This window comes from Aotus nancymaae, unplaced genomic scaffold, assembly GCF_030222135.1.
Source record: "Aotus nancymaae isolate 86718 unplaced genomic scaffold, 86718_ANA_hifiasm-v0.15.2.pri h1tg000057l, whole genome shotgun sequence".
Lineage (NCBI taxonomy): Eukaryota > Metazoa > Chordata > Mammalia > Primates > Aotidae > Aotus > Aotus nancymaae.
In genome coordinates, this window is record NW_026988471.1 from 36003974 (window position 1) to 36021359 (window position 17386).

General features: G+C 40.5%; 1 protein-coding gene across 2 annotated transcripts in view; it reads right to left on the bottom strand.

The window, feature by feature from the left end:
- Positions 1-2591: 2591 nt before the first annotated feature.
- Positions 2592-17386, bottom strand: part of SULT6B1 (sulfotransferase family 6B member 1) — a 45913-nt gene continuing 31118 nt past the window's right edge. For both annotated transcript variants that reach the window (XM_064364002.1, XM_064364001.1), the window contains 4 exons: positions 14518-14644; positions 10365-10459; positions 6050-6206; positions 2592-2832 (listed from right to left, as the gene is read on the bottom strand). In XM_064364002.1, the coding sequence (XP_064220072.1) occupies positions 2702-2832; positions 6050-6206; positions 10365-10459; positions 14518-14644 (510 nt within the window). In that variant the 3' untranslated portion in view covers positions 2592-2701. The remainder of the gene's footprint in view (positions 2833-6049; positions 6207-10364; positions 10460-14517; positions 14645-17386) is intronic.

Consider the following 17386-nt stretch of genomic DNA (forward strand, 5'->3'; position numbering starts at 1 on the left):
ATCTGCTAATTCCATCATCTCAGTCATTTATCTGTTTCTATTAATTGCTTTTACTCCTGGATATGGGTCATGTTTTCCTATTTCTTTGTATGTTCGAGAAATCTTTGTTGTATGGAAGATATACTGTTGAGGTTTTATTTTATTAAATTCATTTTTTAAATGTTGGACCTTTTCTCTGACAGTTGTTTTTTTTTTCAAACTGGCAAGCAATTAAGTTATTTGAGTTTATTTCAATCCATTCTAGACTTGCTTTTGTTATAGCAGGGCTAGGGATAATTTACTCCAGGGTTAATTTAACCCTGCTTCTAAGGTCTGACCATTCTAGGAAATCTACCCAATGCCCTGGTAGTCTCTCCACTTTGGCTGGTGGGAACACAAACTGTTTCCACCTCTGAATGAAGTCCAGGAAAATGGCTCACTGCTTTTCAGTAATCCTTTCCCTTTCTGGAGGGAGATTTACACTGTCTTTGCAAAGTTTTATTTCATGCATACACATATCCACTCAGTTAAAGATTAGGATTCCCTGTGCAGATCTCTGAGGTTCTTGCTGTTACATTTTTAACACTGCTCTTTTCCCCAGCAATCTGCTCTGATAATCTAGCCTCCTCAGCCTGCCTGACTCCCAATATCCAACTCCAGTTTTATGAGACTTTTGTATTAGGTTCCTTTTCCCTGTGCTGCAGCTTAGAAACTGCCTATAGGTAGCACGCTCAGAAAGGTGTAGGGATCAACTCGTTTGTTTACTCCTGCTCAGAGATCCCAGTATTGATCTGACTGTTGTTCAGTTTTCCTTATTACTACATTTTTTTCATTATATATTTATTTGCCATTTGGATTTCCTCTTCTGTAAATTACCTGTCTATATCCTTTACACTTTTTTTAAGAGACAAGGTCTCACTTTGTTGCCCAGGCTGGAGTGCAGTGACACAATCATGGCTTAATGCAGCCTCAACCTCCTGGGCACATACAATCCTCCTGCCTCAGTCTCCGGAGTAGCTGGTACTGTAGGCACACACCACCATGCCTGGCTAATTTTTTTTTTTGGTAGAGATGAGGTCTTGCTATGCTTCTCCAGCTGACCTTGAGCAGTTCTTCCTTCTCGGCCCCACAAAGCACTGAGATTACAGGCATGAGCCACAGCACCTGGCTACATTTTTTTTCCTATTAGGCTATATTTTATTTTATCTATTGATTTTAGTCGTTCTTTATATACTCTAGATATTAGCTTTTTATTTAGTATTTCTTCCCTCCCTCCCTCCCTTCCTTCCTCCCTTCCTTTCTTTTTCCTTCCCTCCTTCCTTCCTTCTTCCTTTCCTCTTTCCTTCCCTCCCTCCCTCCCTCCCTCCTTACTTCCTTCCCTCCTTCCTTCCTTTTTTTTTTTTTTGACAAAGTCTCACTCTGATGCCCAATCTGGAGTGCAGTGGCATGATCTCAGCTCACTGCAACCTCTGCCTCCCGGGTTCAAATGATTCTCCTGCCTCAGCCTCCCCAGTAGCTGGGATTACAGGTGCATGCCACCAAGCCTGGCTAATTTTTGTATTTTTAGTAGAGATAGGATTTTGCCATGTTGGCCAGGCTGCTCTGGAACTCCTGACCTCAAGTAATCGGCCCTCCTTAGCCTTCCAAAGTATTGGGATACAGGTGTGAGCCACCTCGCCCAGCCAGAATTCTTCCTTTCTAGAATATTTTCTGTCTTCTCTTGTAAGTTCCACATGACTGCTTGAGGCTGTATGGTAGAAAAAGTTTTTATGGGCAAGGCGTGGTTGCTCACGCCTGTAATCCCAGCACTTTGGGAGGCCGAGGCAAGTGGATCACCTGAGGTCAGGAGCTGGAAACCAGCGTGGCCAACAGGAGGAAACCCTGCCTCTACTAAAAATACAAAAACTAGCTGGACATGGTGGTACATGCCTGCAATCCCAGCTACTCGGCTGGCTGAGGCAGGAGAATTGCTTGTACCTGGGAGTCGGAGGTTGCAGTGAGCCGAGATCGTGCCACTGCACTCCAGCCTGGGTAACAGAGTAAGACTTTGTCTCGGAAAAAAAAAAAAGAAAACCAAAGAAAAAGTCTTTATGGTAGAATAACACAATCTCTTGCCTTTCTTCAGCTTTGAATTGAATGAAAGATCATATTAAGTAGAAATACAAAGCCCTTGAGAGGGAGCCTTCCTAAGGCCTACTGTAATGGCATTCATGGAGTAGATGAGCAATGCATTTTTTCTTGAACCAAATTAGAATGGAATTTATTGCAGAGCTGGTATTAACTCTCTCCCAACAGTAAGTCTGAGATAGCCACCTCAAGTGCTTTTATCCATAGTAAGAAAGGAGTTATATTATGAGGAAAGTACAGAAAAGTGTGCATCATTTGGAGGCCTGTGTCATCTATGGGCAAACACAGCTCTAGGTATGTCTCTGGTAGTATCTGCTTACCCTCTATGTGAACCTAGAGCATGAAATAAGTTAAAACTCCAGCATGATGCATTAGTGATAATGTCCCTTTGGGACAGCTAAAATGTCCTTCCCTGAAAAAGTGAATAAACTTACATTTGTGCTTAAAAATTTCAGATGTTGTCATTATTATTAAATTTGTATTATTTAGATTTCAATATTATTTATCATTATTTGATTATTTGAATTATCAATTAATCATTTAAACTTAATTATTATTAAGGAAAAACAGTTGAGTCCTGCTGAATTGACTGGAATCAACCCTGGCAATATGATTCATACTTCAACTTTGCTCCTAGGGAAGTGCCTGCTAAGCACTCTTTGAATTTTTCATCCATTTCCTGGTTCTGAGTTTGACTCAACAAATTTTTCCAATCACCAACTTCACCTACAACACACAAAAAACAGTAGACCCAGACATCTGTTAGAATATTTCTTTATGATTTTACCATTTTGAGTGCAATATTTCACTCTGATATGTTAAAATGGACATATGAAAACTGTTTTACACTCTTTGTTTTTGTTTTTTGAGATAGTGTCTCACTCTGTCACCCAGGCTGGAGTGCCGTGGCATAATCTCGGCTCACTGCAACCTCTACCTCCTGGGTTCAAGCAGTTCTCCCTGCCTTAGCCTCCTGAGTAGCTGGGATTACAGGCTCCCGCCACCATGCCCAGCTAATTTTTGTATTTTTATTAGAGACGGGGTTTCACCATATTGGCCAGGCTTGTCTCAAACTCCTGATCTAAGGTGATCCACCTGCCTCGGCCTCCCAAAGTGCTGGGTATAGGCGTGAGCCACTGCACCTGGCCAGAAGTTTTACACTCTTAAAACCTAATGTAAATTCTGTTGTAAAATTAACAGTGTCCACTGGGACTCCACCATCTGTGGTGTGGGAGGTGACATGCTTTCTTTACATCATTTGGAGGAGCCACCAGCTTCAATGATCCCCATCCCTACTCCTCTCCCAACGCCTAGAACTTAAAATTCCACTTTTTGAGAATAGTTTTCTCTCTAAAGTCTCTTGAAGACTTTAAATACCCTTTGAAAAGTTAACATTTTATAGCAGGTTTTCATTAAGACCTCAGATACTGAAAATTTTGCAAAAATGTATTATTTTGCCTGAGTTTGGGATTTTCTTCTTACTGGCTGTTACAAGTAAAGATTACTTTTTTCTTAAGGATCTTTTGCTCATTTAGGTTGAAGTTATAAGTTCCATATTGCATAGCTATTGAAAGGTATGTTAATAAAGAGAGTTTAATGATGCGAAGAAATGCTAACAATATATTAAGGGAATAAAAGAAAACACAAAACTGTTTACAAATGTCATCAGCTATGAAACGTCACAGAATAAGAGTGGAAGAAAATATGCCAAAAAGTTAAACCCACCTCTGGTGGAAGAAATTTGGACAATTTTAATACTTTTCACATTTTTCTATGCTTTCTGAAATTTCTGCAAGGAATATTATAAACTTTTAAAACTATTACTTTATTCACCTTAGAATTTTCCTATTCTGAATAGTACTTAATTAGCCATGTACAGAAAGGTTCTATTTCTCACCTCCATAAAGCTAATAAAACAAGGCATAAAAATGGGGGTTAGGAATCTAAACAAAGTTAGGTTTACATTCAATGTTCCACTCACAGTAGATTTTACTTTATTTATTATTATTATTATTTTTTTTCTGAGTTGGAGTCTCCCTCAATTACTCAGCCTGGAGTGCAGTGGTGCAATCTCAGCTCACTGCAAGCTCCACCTCCTGGGTTCAAGTGATTCGATTCTCCTGCCTCAGCCTGCCAAGTAGCTGGGACTGCAGGTGCATGCCAACACACCCAGCTAGATTTTGTATTTTTAGTAGAGACGGGGTTTCACCATATTGGCCAGGCTGGTCTCGAACTCCTGACCTCAAGTGATCCATCCACCTTGGCCTCCCAAAGTGCTGGGATTACAGGCGTGTGCCACTGCATCTGGCCTCAGTATATTTCAAAAATGAGTTTTCATTTGAAAAAGTATAGTAAAGTCATGTAGACCTAGGCTTAAATCCTGACTCCACTGTTTATTAACTATGTGACAATGGAAAATTAATGTTCCTGAGCTTTGATTCCTACATTTGTAAAATCAAGAACTTCAGTGTTTTTTTACAATAAAATGTAAGCCCAACAAAAAGTTTAATACATGATAGATGCCTGATGTTAGCTGCTGTTGTCCTTGCTGCTATATGTGCTGCCTCTACATCTCATTATTTCATTATATACTCAATACAAAATAACACTGGCAGTCCTTAAGCTATATTGTCATACATTTCCACAAGAATTTAGAATACTTTAATGAAATATAGTAAAAATAATCCATGTCAGAGACAACTAGTTGCCTATCTCATACTCATTTTCTCCTTCTTCCTCATTGACAAAACCCTCATTTTAATTGGGTGGTAATATGCTCAGCTTTAAAAAGTCACATTTCCCAGTCACCACTGCAAGGAAGGTGGCCAATGAAATGTGAGAAGTCATTGGTCAGGCTTGGTGACTCACCCTGTAATCCCAGCACTTTGGGAGGCCAAGTCAGGTGGATCACCTGAGGTCAGGAGTTGGAGACCAGCCTGGTCAACATAGTGAAACCCCATGTCCACTAAAAATACAAAAATTAGCCAGGCATAGTGATGAGTGCCTGTAATCCCAGCTACTCAGGAGGCTAAGGCAGGAGAATCACTTGAACCCAGGAGGCAGAGGTTGCAGTGAGCTGCAATTACACTACTGCACTCCAGCCTGGGAGACAGAGTGAGACTCTGTCTCAAAAAAAAAAAAAAAGGGAAGAGAGAGAAAGAAGAGAAAGAAGTCATTGGCCAGGCATAGTAGTTCACACCTGTAATCCCAGCACTTTGGGAAAGGAGTTTAAGACCAGCCTGGCCAGTATGGTGAAACCCAGTCTCTACTAAAAATGCAAAAAAAAATTAGCCAGGCATGGTGATGTGCACAAGAATCTCTTGAACCTGGGAGGCAGAGGTTGCAGTGAGCCAAGATTGTGCCACTGCACTCCAGCCTGGGCAACAGAGCAAGATTCTGTCTCAAACAAAAAAAAAAAAAAAGAAAAGTCACTGATGGGGCTTCCAGGAAAGTTCTTTAAAAAAGGGCTCACTAGGCTGGGCATGGTGGCTCACGCCTGTAATCTCAGCACTTTGGGAGGCCGAGGTAGGCAGATCACCTGAGGTCAGGAGTTCACGACCAGCATGGCCAACATGTGAAACCCTGTCTTTAAAAATAAAAAAAATAAAAAATAAAAAATAAAAAAGGGCTCACTCAGATAATACGATTCTGCCTTTCGCCCTCTCATTTTCTCCTATCTGAATTTGAACATAATAGTTGAGCATCAGCTGCTATCTTGTTTTCAGAAGGTGATAATCACAAAGGACTCTCAACAGCAGATAGGATTCTAAAAGATTATGTATGGGGCTGCCAGTTACAGCTCTGGAGAGTCTGTGTCCAGACCTCTTATTGAGGCAGAGAAAAATGAAACCCTATCCTATTTAAGATGAAGTTATTTGGATTACCTATTGTGTGCAAAGTCAGTCCCTAACTGATACAATCCCAGAAACCAATGCAACTTTACCTTTGCGGAAAAGGAATGGGCCAACAGCACCGTGTGTGTTCTGAGATTTCGCTCGCATTGCTTGGAAAGTGCTCTGGACTGAGATGGTTTGAATTTGCTCCCCAGTTAGAAAGAATCCCAAGAACTCCGCAATCTGTTTTATTCCAGCAGCCAGATTCTGTAAAAAAAATTTCTTAAAGATAAACTTCTATGGGAATTGTTCTCTGCACTAAGACAGACTTTTTAGCCATTGGCGTTATTGAGACTAACTCCCTAGCTCATTTGTTTATCCCTCCCTTTAAACTTAGAGTACTTTCATCCTCTTAGATAAGTATTGAGATATCTGTATAAGATATTCTGTATTGGTTATACTTTGTAGATTCAACTTATGACTCTTGTTGAACTTACCAGATAATTGTTTTTTAGTATGTAAATAATGACAGTAACATTAATTTACAGCTTATAATTCTAAATTATAATTAATCTAGAATAATATTAATTGTATTAAAAAAGCACCAGTCTAGACCAGATGAGGAAATTAATGTATTTCTATGTGCTCCTTTGAATTCTCTTTTTTTCTGAATTCTATTTATAGCTGATGTTTAATTCCATTAAGAAGGTCTAATTTTTAGAATCCTAAAAACTTGAAGGAATTTTTTTTTTTTTAGACAGGGTCTTGCTCTGCTGCCCAGGCTAGAGTGGTGCAAGGGCACAATCACGGCTCACTACAGCCTCGACTTCCTGGGCTCCAGCCATCCTCCCACCTCAGCCTTCTGAGTAGCTGGGACAACAGGTGTGTGCCATCACATCTGGCTAATTTTTGTATTTTTGTAAAGACAGGGTTTCCCCATGGTGCCCATGTGGCTCTCATAGTCTTTAATAGACCAGTGCACAATATGAATCTCTGAGAGAGCAGGCTATAGAATACAGCAGTTCCTAAATCTACTTAAATAAACAACTTCCTCCCAGACCTCAAGAAATAATTATGAACAGCTGGGACAACACTGGCATTCTTTGGTGCACGAGTTTCAGAAACACTATTCTAAACTAGAATTAATAGGTTATTTGATATTATATAAATGCATTCTGTAAACACAAAAATAGATTAAACCACACTTTTTTTTTTTAGATGGAGTTTTGCTCTTGTTGCTCAGACTGGAGTGCAGTGGTGCGATCTTGGCTTACTGCAACTTCTGCCTCCTGGGTTCAAGCAATTCTCCTGCCTTAGCCTCCTGAGTAGCTGGGATCACAGGTGCACACCACCATGCCCAGCTAATTTTTGTATTTTTAGTAGAAACAGGGTTTTACCATGTTGGCCAGGCTGGTCTCGAACTCCTGACCTCAGGTGATCTGCCCATCTTGGCCTTCCAAAGTGCTGGAATTACAGGTGTAAGCCACCATATTGGCCTAAACCATCACACTGGACTAAACCACATTTTTTTTTTTTGAGATGGAGTCTCGTTCTGTTGCCCAGGCTGGAGAGTGCAGTGGCACGGTCTCTGCTCACTGCAACTCCACCTGCAGGCTTCAAGTGATTCTCTTGCCTCAGCCTCCTGAGCAACTGGAATTACAGGTACCTTCCACCATGCCTGGCTAATTTTTGTATTTTTAGTAGAGATGGGGTTTCACCATGTTGGTCAGGCTGGTCTCGAACTCTTGACCTCATGATTCACAGCCGCCTCAGCCTCCCAAAGTGCTAGGATTACAGGCATGAGCCACCATGCCAGGCCTAAACCACACTTTCTTTGTATAAGAATGTAATAGAAGACTGGTATTAGAAATTCAACTACGTTAAGGAGCACTTGACACTCCCTTCTCTTTAACATGCTTTCTCCACTGAGATTGCAGGACTCTGCTTTCCTTTCCACCTCAGTAGCTACCCCTTCCTGGTCTCCTTTGCTGATTCCTCCTTTTTTCCCCAAACTCTTTAAATTGGTGGGCTCCAAGGTTCAGTTCTTGGTCGCCTTCTCTATCTATATACCCAGGTATATATTTCCATGGCTTTAAAGCACATCTATGTGTGAGCAATTCCCAAATTTCATCTATGGCCCAGAACTCTCTCTACTTGCAAAACTTGTATGCCCAACTGCCTACTTGACCTCTCAATTAGAATGTCTAATAAACATCTCTAACTTAATGTGTCCAAAACCAAACCTCTGATTTTCCCCACAGTCCTTCACCTGCTGCCATCTCCCACTCAGTTGATGACAACTCAGTCTCAATATTATTGGTCAGGTTTACTGTGACTTCTCTCCTTCTTTTACCACTCTCCCCTCCATCCAATTCAGCAGCAAATCCTGTTGGCCCTTCCTTCAACATATGTCTAGAATCCAACCTCTTCTCAACCCCTGCATGCCCCTTCTTGGCCTGAGCCACCATCTTCCTTTGCCTGGACTATTGCAGTGCCCTCTTCACAGCTCTCCTAGCAGTCTTTACACCAGTTCATTCTCACACCCAGCTAAAATGATCCTGTTAAAAACACATCTGCTCCAATCACTCCTCTGCTCAGATTCCACAGTGGCTTCCCACTTTCCTCAAAGTGAAAGCCAGAGTAAATGGCCTGCCACTCTATCCCTCATGCCCCATCCTAACTCCTTGACTCTGTCCTCACTGGCTGTTCAGCCCTGGTTTACTCCTACTAACCCAGGCATATCTGCTGTCTCTTAATCTCACCAGGACTATCCCAGCCTTTGCTCCAGTTGATTCCCTCTGCCAGAAATGCTCTTTCCCAGTTACCTACACAGCTCACTCCCCCAGTTCCCACAGATCTTTGTTCAAATCACATCCTCTCAATAAGGTCTCTCCTAACCTTCCTTTTTTTTTTTTGATACTGGATCTTACTTGTCACCCAGACTGGAGCGTGGGATCCTAATCATGGCTCACTGCAGCCTCCATCTCCTAGGCTCAAATGATCCTCCTGTCTCAGCTTCCTGAGTAGCTGGTACTACAGGCACACGCCTAATTTTGTTGTTTTTTTTTTTTTTTTTGAGATGGAGTCTCGATCTGTAGCCCAGGCTGGAGTGCAATGGCCTGATCTTGGCTCGCTGCAACCTCCGCCTCCTGGGTTCAAGCAATTCTTGTGCCTCAGCCTCCCGAGGAGCTGGGATTACAGGCATCTGCCACCATGCCTGCCTAACGTTTGTATTTTTAGTAGAGACGGGGTTTCACCATATTGGCCAGACTGGTCTGGACTCCCGACCTTGTGATCCGCCCACCTCGGCCTCTCAAAATGCTGGGATTACAGGTATGAGCCACCGTGCCCGGCTGCGCCTGCCTAATTTTTAAAAATGTGCCCAGGGTGGTCTCAAGCTCCTGGCCTGAAGTGATCCCCCTGCCTCAGCCTCCCAAAGTGTTGGGAATATAGGCATGAGCCACCACGCCAGCCTGACCACCATATTTTACACTGGAATTTGTCCAATCCTCCCCTATGCCTGGCCCCCCAGTATTTTTATATATATATTTTTGAAACAGAGTCTTGCTCTAATGTCCAGGCTACAGTGCAGTGGCATGATCTCGGCTCACTTCAACCTCCGCCCTCCGAGTTCAAGCGATTCTCCTGCCTCAGCCTCCCGAGTAGCTGGGATTACAGGCACCCACCACCATGCCCACATAATTTTTGTATTTTTAGTAGACACAGGGTTTCACCATCTTGACCAGGCTGGTCTTGAACTCCTGTCCTCGTGATCAACCCTCCTCGGCTTCCCAAAGTGCTGGGATTACAGGTGTGAGCCACCATGCCCAGTGCCTCCCAGCATTTTTAATTTCCTTTCATCAGCTATGCTGTTTCCTTTTTTCTCACACACTATATACATTTTAAAATTTATTGTGTTTATTATGTATCATTCTTTCTTTCCACTTTCTCCAACTAGCATGCAACCTATTCCAGGGCAGCGATCCTTGTCTGGTCTATTTATTGATGTATCACCAGGGCCTAATCAGTGAGCAATCACTCGCTAGATATTTGTTACATCAATAGACAATTTTTTAAAAAATAACTTAACTGGATGAGTTAGTCCACAACCAAATGTAAGTTCAATTAAATCAACTGAGACCTACCTATTTTTTTTTCATTGCAAATTTGAGCTATCCATCATAAAGGAAAAATAAAGCAGTCACTTTCAGTAATAAGTTGCTAAGCATTATTTTATTTCTGTTAAATAAACACCCTAAGCATGTATGCATGGTTTGATTTTCCTTTTCCAGCACTGTACCATATATCTGGAATATTTTTAAAAATTGAACACCGTATTTGTTCATATAATCAGACATTATAAGTAAGTGCTCTATGTTATGGTTTACAATAAATATTGCTCTAAAATATCAATAATAGTCTCACCTCTTTCAGGTCTTCGTATAATATGAACTTAACATTGTCGTCGTCAAGATGTTTGTTCCAATTAATTGCAAAATCAAAATAGCTTCCCCAAGAAACTAAAAACACAGGGGAATACTTTAAGAAATTTCGAATAACTGAGGTTAAAATGATGGATTTATGCTATAAAATATAAACTATATATATGTGTATATACTTGAGATATATTTATGTTATTATAAATCCTGGCCACCAAAAAGCTGACATAAATCAGTCCCATTGTCTAAATTTCTATTCATTTTTGTACCTTTCGGAACATTTTCCATAAATAACACAAAATTCAGCATGTTATAAAAGTGATTTATAAAAACTACGAGACATTCATGAATATTCAGGTGGATAAAAACATTCAGAAATAGTGAATGACACATGAAAGCTGACAGAGATAATTCTAGAAAGAAATTAGAAAGATATTTTCTGGACTATCATTGTTCAAAAAAATATAATTTTTAATATACATAATTTTAAAAAGCAAAAGAAACAAATGAAATTAATTTTAATGTTTTACCCCACTTAACCCAATTTATCAATTATTTCATCACATAATCAACAAAAATCTATGAGTGAAACATTACATCTTTTAAATAGTCTAAATCTTCAAAAGCTATTATTAGACATATACTAAGAATCTCAATTTGGATGCTGACTTTTTATTGAAAACGCTTGATGTATATTTAGATTCAATAACACTTATAATTTAAAAAGTATATTCACATGCCCAATTTATTACAAACTTACTTAAGTTTTCCAGTAGCTGAATTGTATATCCATTTAAAAATTTGAATTGAAAATTTTTTAAATGAAAAATTTAGTTGCTTAGTTGCACCAGTCCCATTTCAAGTGCTCAGTTGTCACATATGGCTGGTGGCCACCACATTGAGCAATGCAGCTCTAGACAATGATCAACTGTGCCGTTTACTGGCTGTGCGACTTTGAGCAACTCCCTAAAACTCTCTGTACTTTAGATTCCTCATCTGTAAAATGAGACATTACGAGACTTAAATGAATTAACACATATCAAATGCTAAAAACAGTGCCTGCTTCATAGTATCACTCAATAACCTTTTTTTTTGAGACAGAGTCTTGCTATATTACCCAGGTTGGAGTACAGTGGTGCGATCTTTGCTCACTGCAAGCTCTGCCTCCTGGGTTCAAACAATTTTCCTGTCTCATTCTCCTGAGTAGCTGGGACTACAGGCACATGCCATCATGCCTGGCTGATTTTTGTATTTTTAGTAGAGACAAGGTTTCACCATATTGGTTAGGCTGGTCTTGAACTCCTGACCTCAGGTGATCCACCCACCTCGGCCTCCCAAAGTGCTGGGATTACAGTGTGAGTCACCACTCCTGGCCTCGATAGCCATTACTATTGTTATTACTATTATTAATAATATCATAATTATTATCATGATCATCATCATGAAGCCCTTGCTTTGAGCCAGGCAGTTTTATGTGTTTTATTTGCTGCCGCAAATACTGTAAGTTACCTACCCATTATCTAATACATCCTTTTAGTTGCTAACCAAACCCTGATTATTTGGGTCTAAGCTGATCATGAGAATTCTGTTTCTCCATTACCTGCCTTCCTTAGAGCTGTAATTGGCCACATGAAATGGTTCTGACCAGTGAAACACAAGCAAGAGTCTACTGGAAGGTTTCTGGCAAAACTATTGCTGTGTGGAACTGTGGGAAGCAGAAAGGTTCCTCTTCAAAGTTTCCTTTCTTGTTAAAGAATAAATTCTTCTTGCTTTTTGCTAATAACTCTTTGTTAAGCCCTTTCCTCTGTAGCTGTTAGACATGCTTACAGGCACGTAGTATATTCTACGTCCTTGTGCTTTAACGTAGATACCTGTGCTGGATGTGCTCACAGGCACGTCTCAGCTCGCAATCTATACCCCTTCTTTATTTAAACTTCTCTATTGCTATTACCTGTTTAGAAAAGTTTTAAGTTATTAGCCAATCAGGTTTTAGTTTAGATTGTGAGGTCTGGCTCTAACCAAAGGAGATCAGACATAGCAGTAAGGACAACCCCAAATGCGTAAGGGATAAATATGTCTGCTTTTCCTTTGTGCATTGTACTCTTGTGGCAAAATGGCTAGTGAGGGTACCCTTCCTGCAGGAAGTAAAAATTGTTTTGCTGAGAGATCCTTTTTTTTTTTTTTTCTTTTTTTTTGGTAGAAACACTGAAAACCAGATCCTTTGTCTCAGTGCTGATTTTTCTTTGTAGCACCTGTTTCCAACAGGAACACATTTGGCTGCTGCTATCCTTCCTCCTTTTTCATAACCTAAAGGTGATGACTGGAAGGATAGTAGGCAATTTCAGGGTATATTGTGAAAAGTATGAGAGAGAGGCTGAGGGAATATCAGAGGTACAGGCCAGAGATCCCAGGAACCAGCCACTTACCTTCAGACTTCCTCTTAAATGAGAAAAACAAACTTCTGCAAGGATGGATAGGGAAACAAAGAGTCCCTAAAATAGATTGTCCCACTAATGACAAGTTTCTCATTATCATTTGCAGTAACACGGAGGGAGGACATTATGTTAACCAAAATAAGCCAGACACAAAATGGAGCCTGGGCAATATAGTGAGGCTCCATCTCTACAAAAAGAAAAAAAAAATCTATAATCCCAGCACTTTGGGAGGCCGAGGGGGGTGGATCACAAGGTCAAGAAATCGAGACCATCCTGGTCAACAAGGTGAAACCCTATCTCTACTAAAAAATACAAAAAAATTAGCTGAGCATGGTGGCACATGCCTGTAGTCCCAGCTACCCTGGAGGCTGAGGCAGGAGAATTGCTTGAACCTGGGAGGCGGAGGTTGTGGTTAGCCAAGATCCAGCCATTGTACTCCAGCCTGGGTAACAAGAGCCAAACTCCATCTCAAAAAAAAAAAAAAAAAAATCAGCTGGGCATGGTGGTACATGCCTGCGGTCCCAGCTGCTTAGGAGACTGAGGATCACTTGAGCCCAGAAGGTCAAGGCTGCAGTGAGCCACACTCTTTGAGACAGAGTGAAACCTTGTCTCAAAAAAAAAACATAAAGAGGAGAAGAATACCACATGATCTCACTTACATGTTGAATCTTTAAAAAGTCAAATACATAATAGAGAGTGGGATGGCGGTTACAGGGGTGCGGAAGGGGAGGAAATGGGAAGATGTAAGTCAAAACGTACAAACTTGCTGTTACGTAGTTATGAATTAATCAGTTATGAGTGTCTTGAGATCTAATGTATAGCAGGAAGATGGCAGTTAATGATATTGTATTTTATACTACATAATATTTGTTAAAAGAGTAGATTTAGGTGCTCTTACTAAACACAAAAAAGGTAATTGTGTGACATGATGAATATGTTAATTTGCTTGATTGTATTAATCATTTCATGATGTATATGGTGAAACATCATGTTGTACACCTTAAATATATACAACAAAAAATAAATTTTTAAAAAAGTAGTCCTGTGAACTGACAACAGCTTCTCCTTTAGGGTCACTGGGCTTTAATATCCCATCTAATACACTGTAGAGACTCAAAAGAGCACTAATAAAAGGAATCAGTTACCGGTCTCTGGCCACTATACCCATGGATGTAGCGTCACTGCCACTTACAAGCATTGGCAAGTGATTTAGCTTTTTTTTTGAGACAGAGTTTCACTCTTGTCACCCAGGCTGGAGTGCAATGGTGCCATATCTGCTCACTGCAGCCTCTGCCTACTGGATTCAAGCGATTCTCCTGCCTCAGCCTCCCAAATAGCTGGGATTACAGGCATAAGCGACCACATCCAGCTAATTTTTGTATTTTTAGTAGAGACAGGGTTTCACTATGTTGGCCAGGATGGTCTCGATCTCTTGACCTCATGATCCGCCCGCCTTGGCCTCCCAAAGTGCTGGGATTACAGGCATGAGCTACCATGCCCAGCCCCAAATTAGTTTTTAAAACAGTCATGCATTGAATTGTTGGATACCCAGAACTAATGGTGCTGTAACAGTTCATTCAAATGTAACTTTTTGGTTCCCAGATCTACCTAAACCTTCTTCCTTTACCCTAAAACACATTTGGGTTTTCACATGTATGTGGTCATCTGTTCAAGTAAGAGGAATTCTTTTACCAATAGCCATACCTTGTCCTTTCATGAACTGTCTGAAGAATTCATCCCAAGAGTCATAGCTTGGAATATCAGGGACATCGTTATGGAAATGAAAAAAAGATACTGCTGTATCTTTAGGGTTTCGAAATATCACCAATATCTAGGGAATAAAAACTGAGTTAATTTATTTAGGCCTATGCTTTGAAATTTGGAAAATTGAAAGGGTGAGCAATATCATCATGTCCACTCATGTATTAAATAATTGTGTTAATATAGAGAGAAAGAATGAAAGTAGGAAATTGAGGAACAGGAGGTGGCTGATGAGGAAATCTGGGGAAAGGAGAGAAAGAAAGAAGAAGAAAAAGACTGATATTGTAGCAGAGGATTCTTGCTAATGAATTTAGGTAACAAGATGCATAGAAGATGTAAAAAGGAAAAAAAGAGCAAGCTCACTAGGATAATTACAAGAGTATGATCTGAAAGCTTAAACCCCCAAATAAAAATTGCAAATAATGTTAAGGATGACAAAAATAATGTTTAGAGTTTGTAGGAGAAGATTAAAAAATGACAAAGCACACTCTCTGGGTATGATGTTTATGGGTGAGTAGATGAAGCAGAATGTCTGAATTCCTATATCTGTCTTCTCTGATTTAAAAAAAAAAAAAAAAAAAAAAAGCATTCCTTTGGACCGGGTGTGGTGGTTCATGCCTGTAATCCCAGCACCTTGGGAGGCTGAAGCAGGTGGATAACCTAAGATTAGGAGTTCCAGGCCAGCCCAGCTAACATGGTGAAACCCCATCTCTACCAAAAATACAAAAATTAGCTGGGCATGGTGGCATGTGCCTGTAATATCAATTACTCGGGAGGCTGAGGTTGGAGAATTGCTTGAGTCCAGGAGTCAGAGGTTGCAGTGAGCCCAGATTGCACCATGGCACTGGGGGACAGGAGTGAGACTCTAAAATAAATAAATAAATAAATAAATAAATAAATAAATAAAGTATTCCTTTGGATGAGTAGCATGAAATAACCATTGTAAAGAGCAGACTGAAATTCAAGAGAATGAAAAGATTGCAGAGGATCACACCTCTGCTCTGAGTTCAGCCTTCTGGCCTGAAGCCTTCCATTTTGAAAACTGAGGAAATGGGAGGACACATGATCCAGCATGTTCCTGAATTCCGAGGAATCCAAAAACATGTGAGGCCAGACAACTAGAAACAGGCAGAAGTCATTTTGCTTTCAGAAAGGGGAAAGATGTGGATTTTGCAAAGTGCAGATTTGTGATATTCACTTTCATTTGGGAGAAGTGTAGAACTGACTTAAAACAAGATTTGGAGCCACATAAAACAGTAACCAACAGGGAGCAACATGGGTCCTCTAAGAACAAGTCAGCTAATACCTGGATTTTTTCAACATGGTCATCAGATTAGTAGGTGGAGTGGCTTATGATTTCTTTTTCAAAGAAAGTAAGAATGTAAGCCAGAAGTAGGAGCAGTTAGGCATATCAAACTGAATGGGGGCCGGGCACGGTGGCTTATGCCTGTTATCCTTGCACTTTGTGAGGCTGAGGCAGGTGGATCACTTGAGGTCAGGAGTTTGAGACCAGCCTGGCCAACATGGGGAAAACCTGACTCTACTAAAAATACAAAAATTAGCCAGGTGCAGTATTGCATACCTGTAGTCCCAGCTACTCAAGAGGCTGAGGCAGGAGAATTGCTTGACCTGGGAGGCAGAGGTTGCAGTAAGCGAAGATTGTGCCATTGCACTCCAGCCTGGGCAACAGAGCAAGACTCTGTCTCAAAAAAAAAAAAAAAAAAAAAAAAATGACTGGGTACTTGTGTACAAAGGAGGCTAAATAGTTAATCAACTAGTGTAAACCTGCCAGGAGGTTTTTAATAAGCCTTTCCACTATCTTGGCTGGGTGATAGCTGATGTTTTAATGAATGATTTAAGTAAAGATATAGAAGTTATATTTATCAAATTTGTAAATAACATGAAAGTGGGAGGGAATCAGGATCTCAAAATATCTTGTCTGTCTAAAGAATTTAACTAACAGGATAAAATTGAGCCGAGATCATGGGTCTGGATCTTGTCTTGTGCTTAGATCCAACACTCACCCCTGCCCCCAGTCCAAATATAGTAGATTCTTGTCATTTGAAGGTTTTATATTTGAGGCTTTAACTACCACTCAGTTGCCCTGGCTTGTAGCAGTTTGTAAGTTTACGAAGACATAAATTTGAATCTGAGGGCTAATTGGCTGGAGTAGGAACAAATTCCCCACATCAATGTCTTACCTCCCTGCTGTTGCTCTTGTTTTTTGTTTGTTTGTTCGTTTTTTGTGGTTGTTTTTGTTTTTTGAGATGACTCTTGTCACCCAGGCTGGAGTGCAATGGCGCGATCTCAGCTCACTGCAACACCCGCCTCCTGGGTTCAAGCGATTCTCCTGCCTCAGCCTTCCAAGTAGCTGAGATTATAGGCACGTGCCACCACACCTGGGTATTTCTATTAGGTTGGGGTCAAAGTAATTGCAGTTTTTGCCATTAGAAGTAATGCAAAAACTACAACCACTTTGGTGCCAACCTAATATTTTTTGTAGAGATGGGGTTTCACCATGTTGGCCAGGCTGGTCTTGAATTACTGACCTCAAGTGATCTGGCTGCCTCAGCCTCCCATAGTGCTGGGATTATAAGTATGAGTCACCATGTCCAGCAGGGAGTGGAAATCTTTTTTTTTTCTCCTCCTCCGCCAGGAGTGTAAATCTTGATTGTAACTAATTCAAATCATCTTCTTCTGAGACAGAATAAAAGATACCAGGAAATAAGGAATAGAGGGGAGATCAGGTGAGAGGAAACAAAAAAGTTTGGGTAAAAAGTAGTAATTGTAAGAAATATATCAATATTGATTA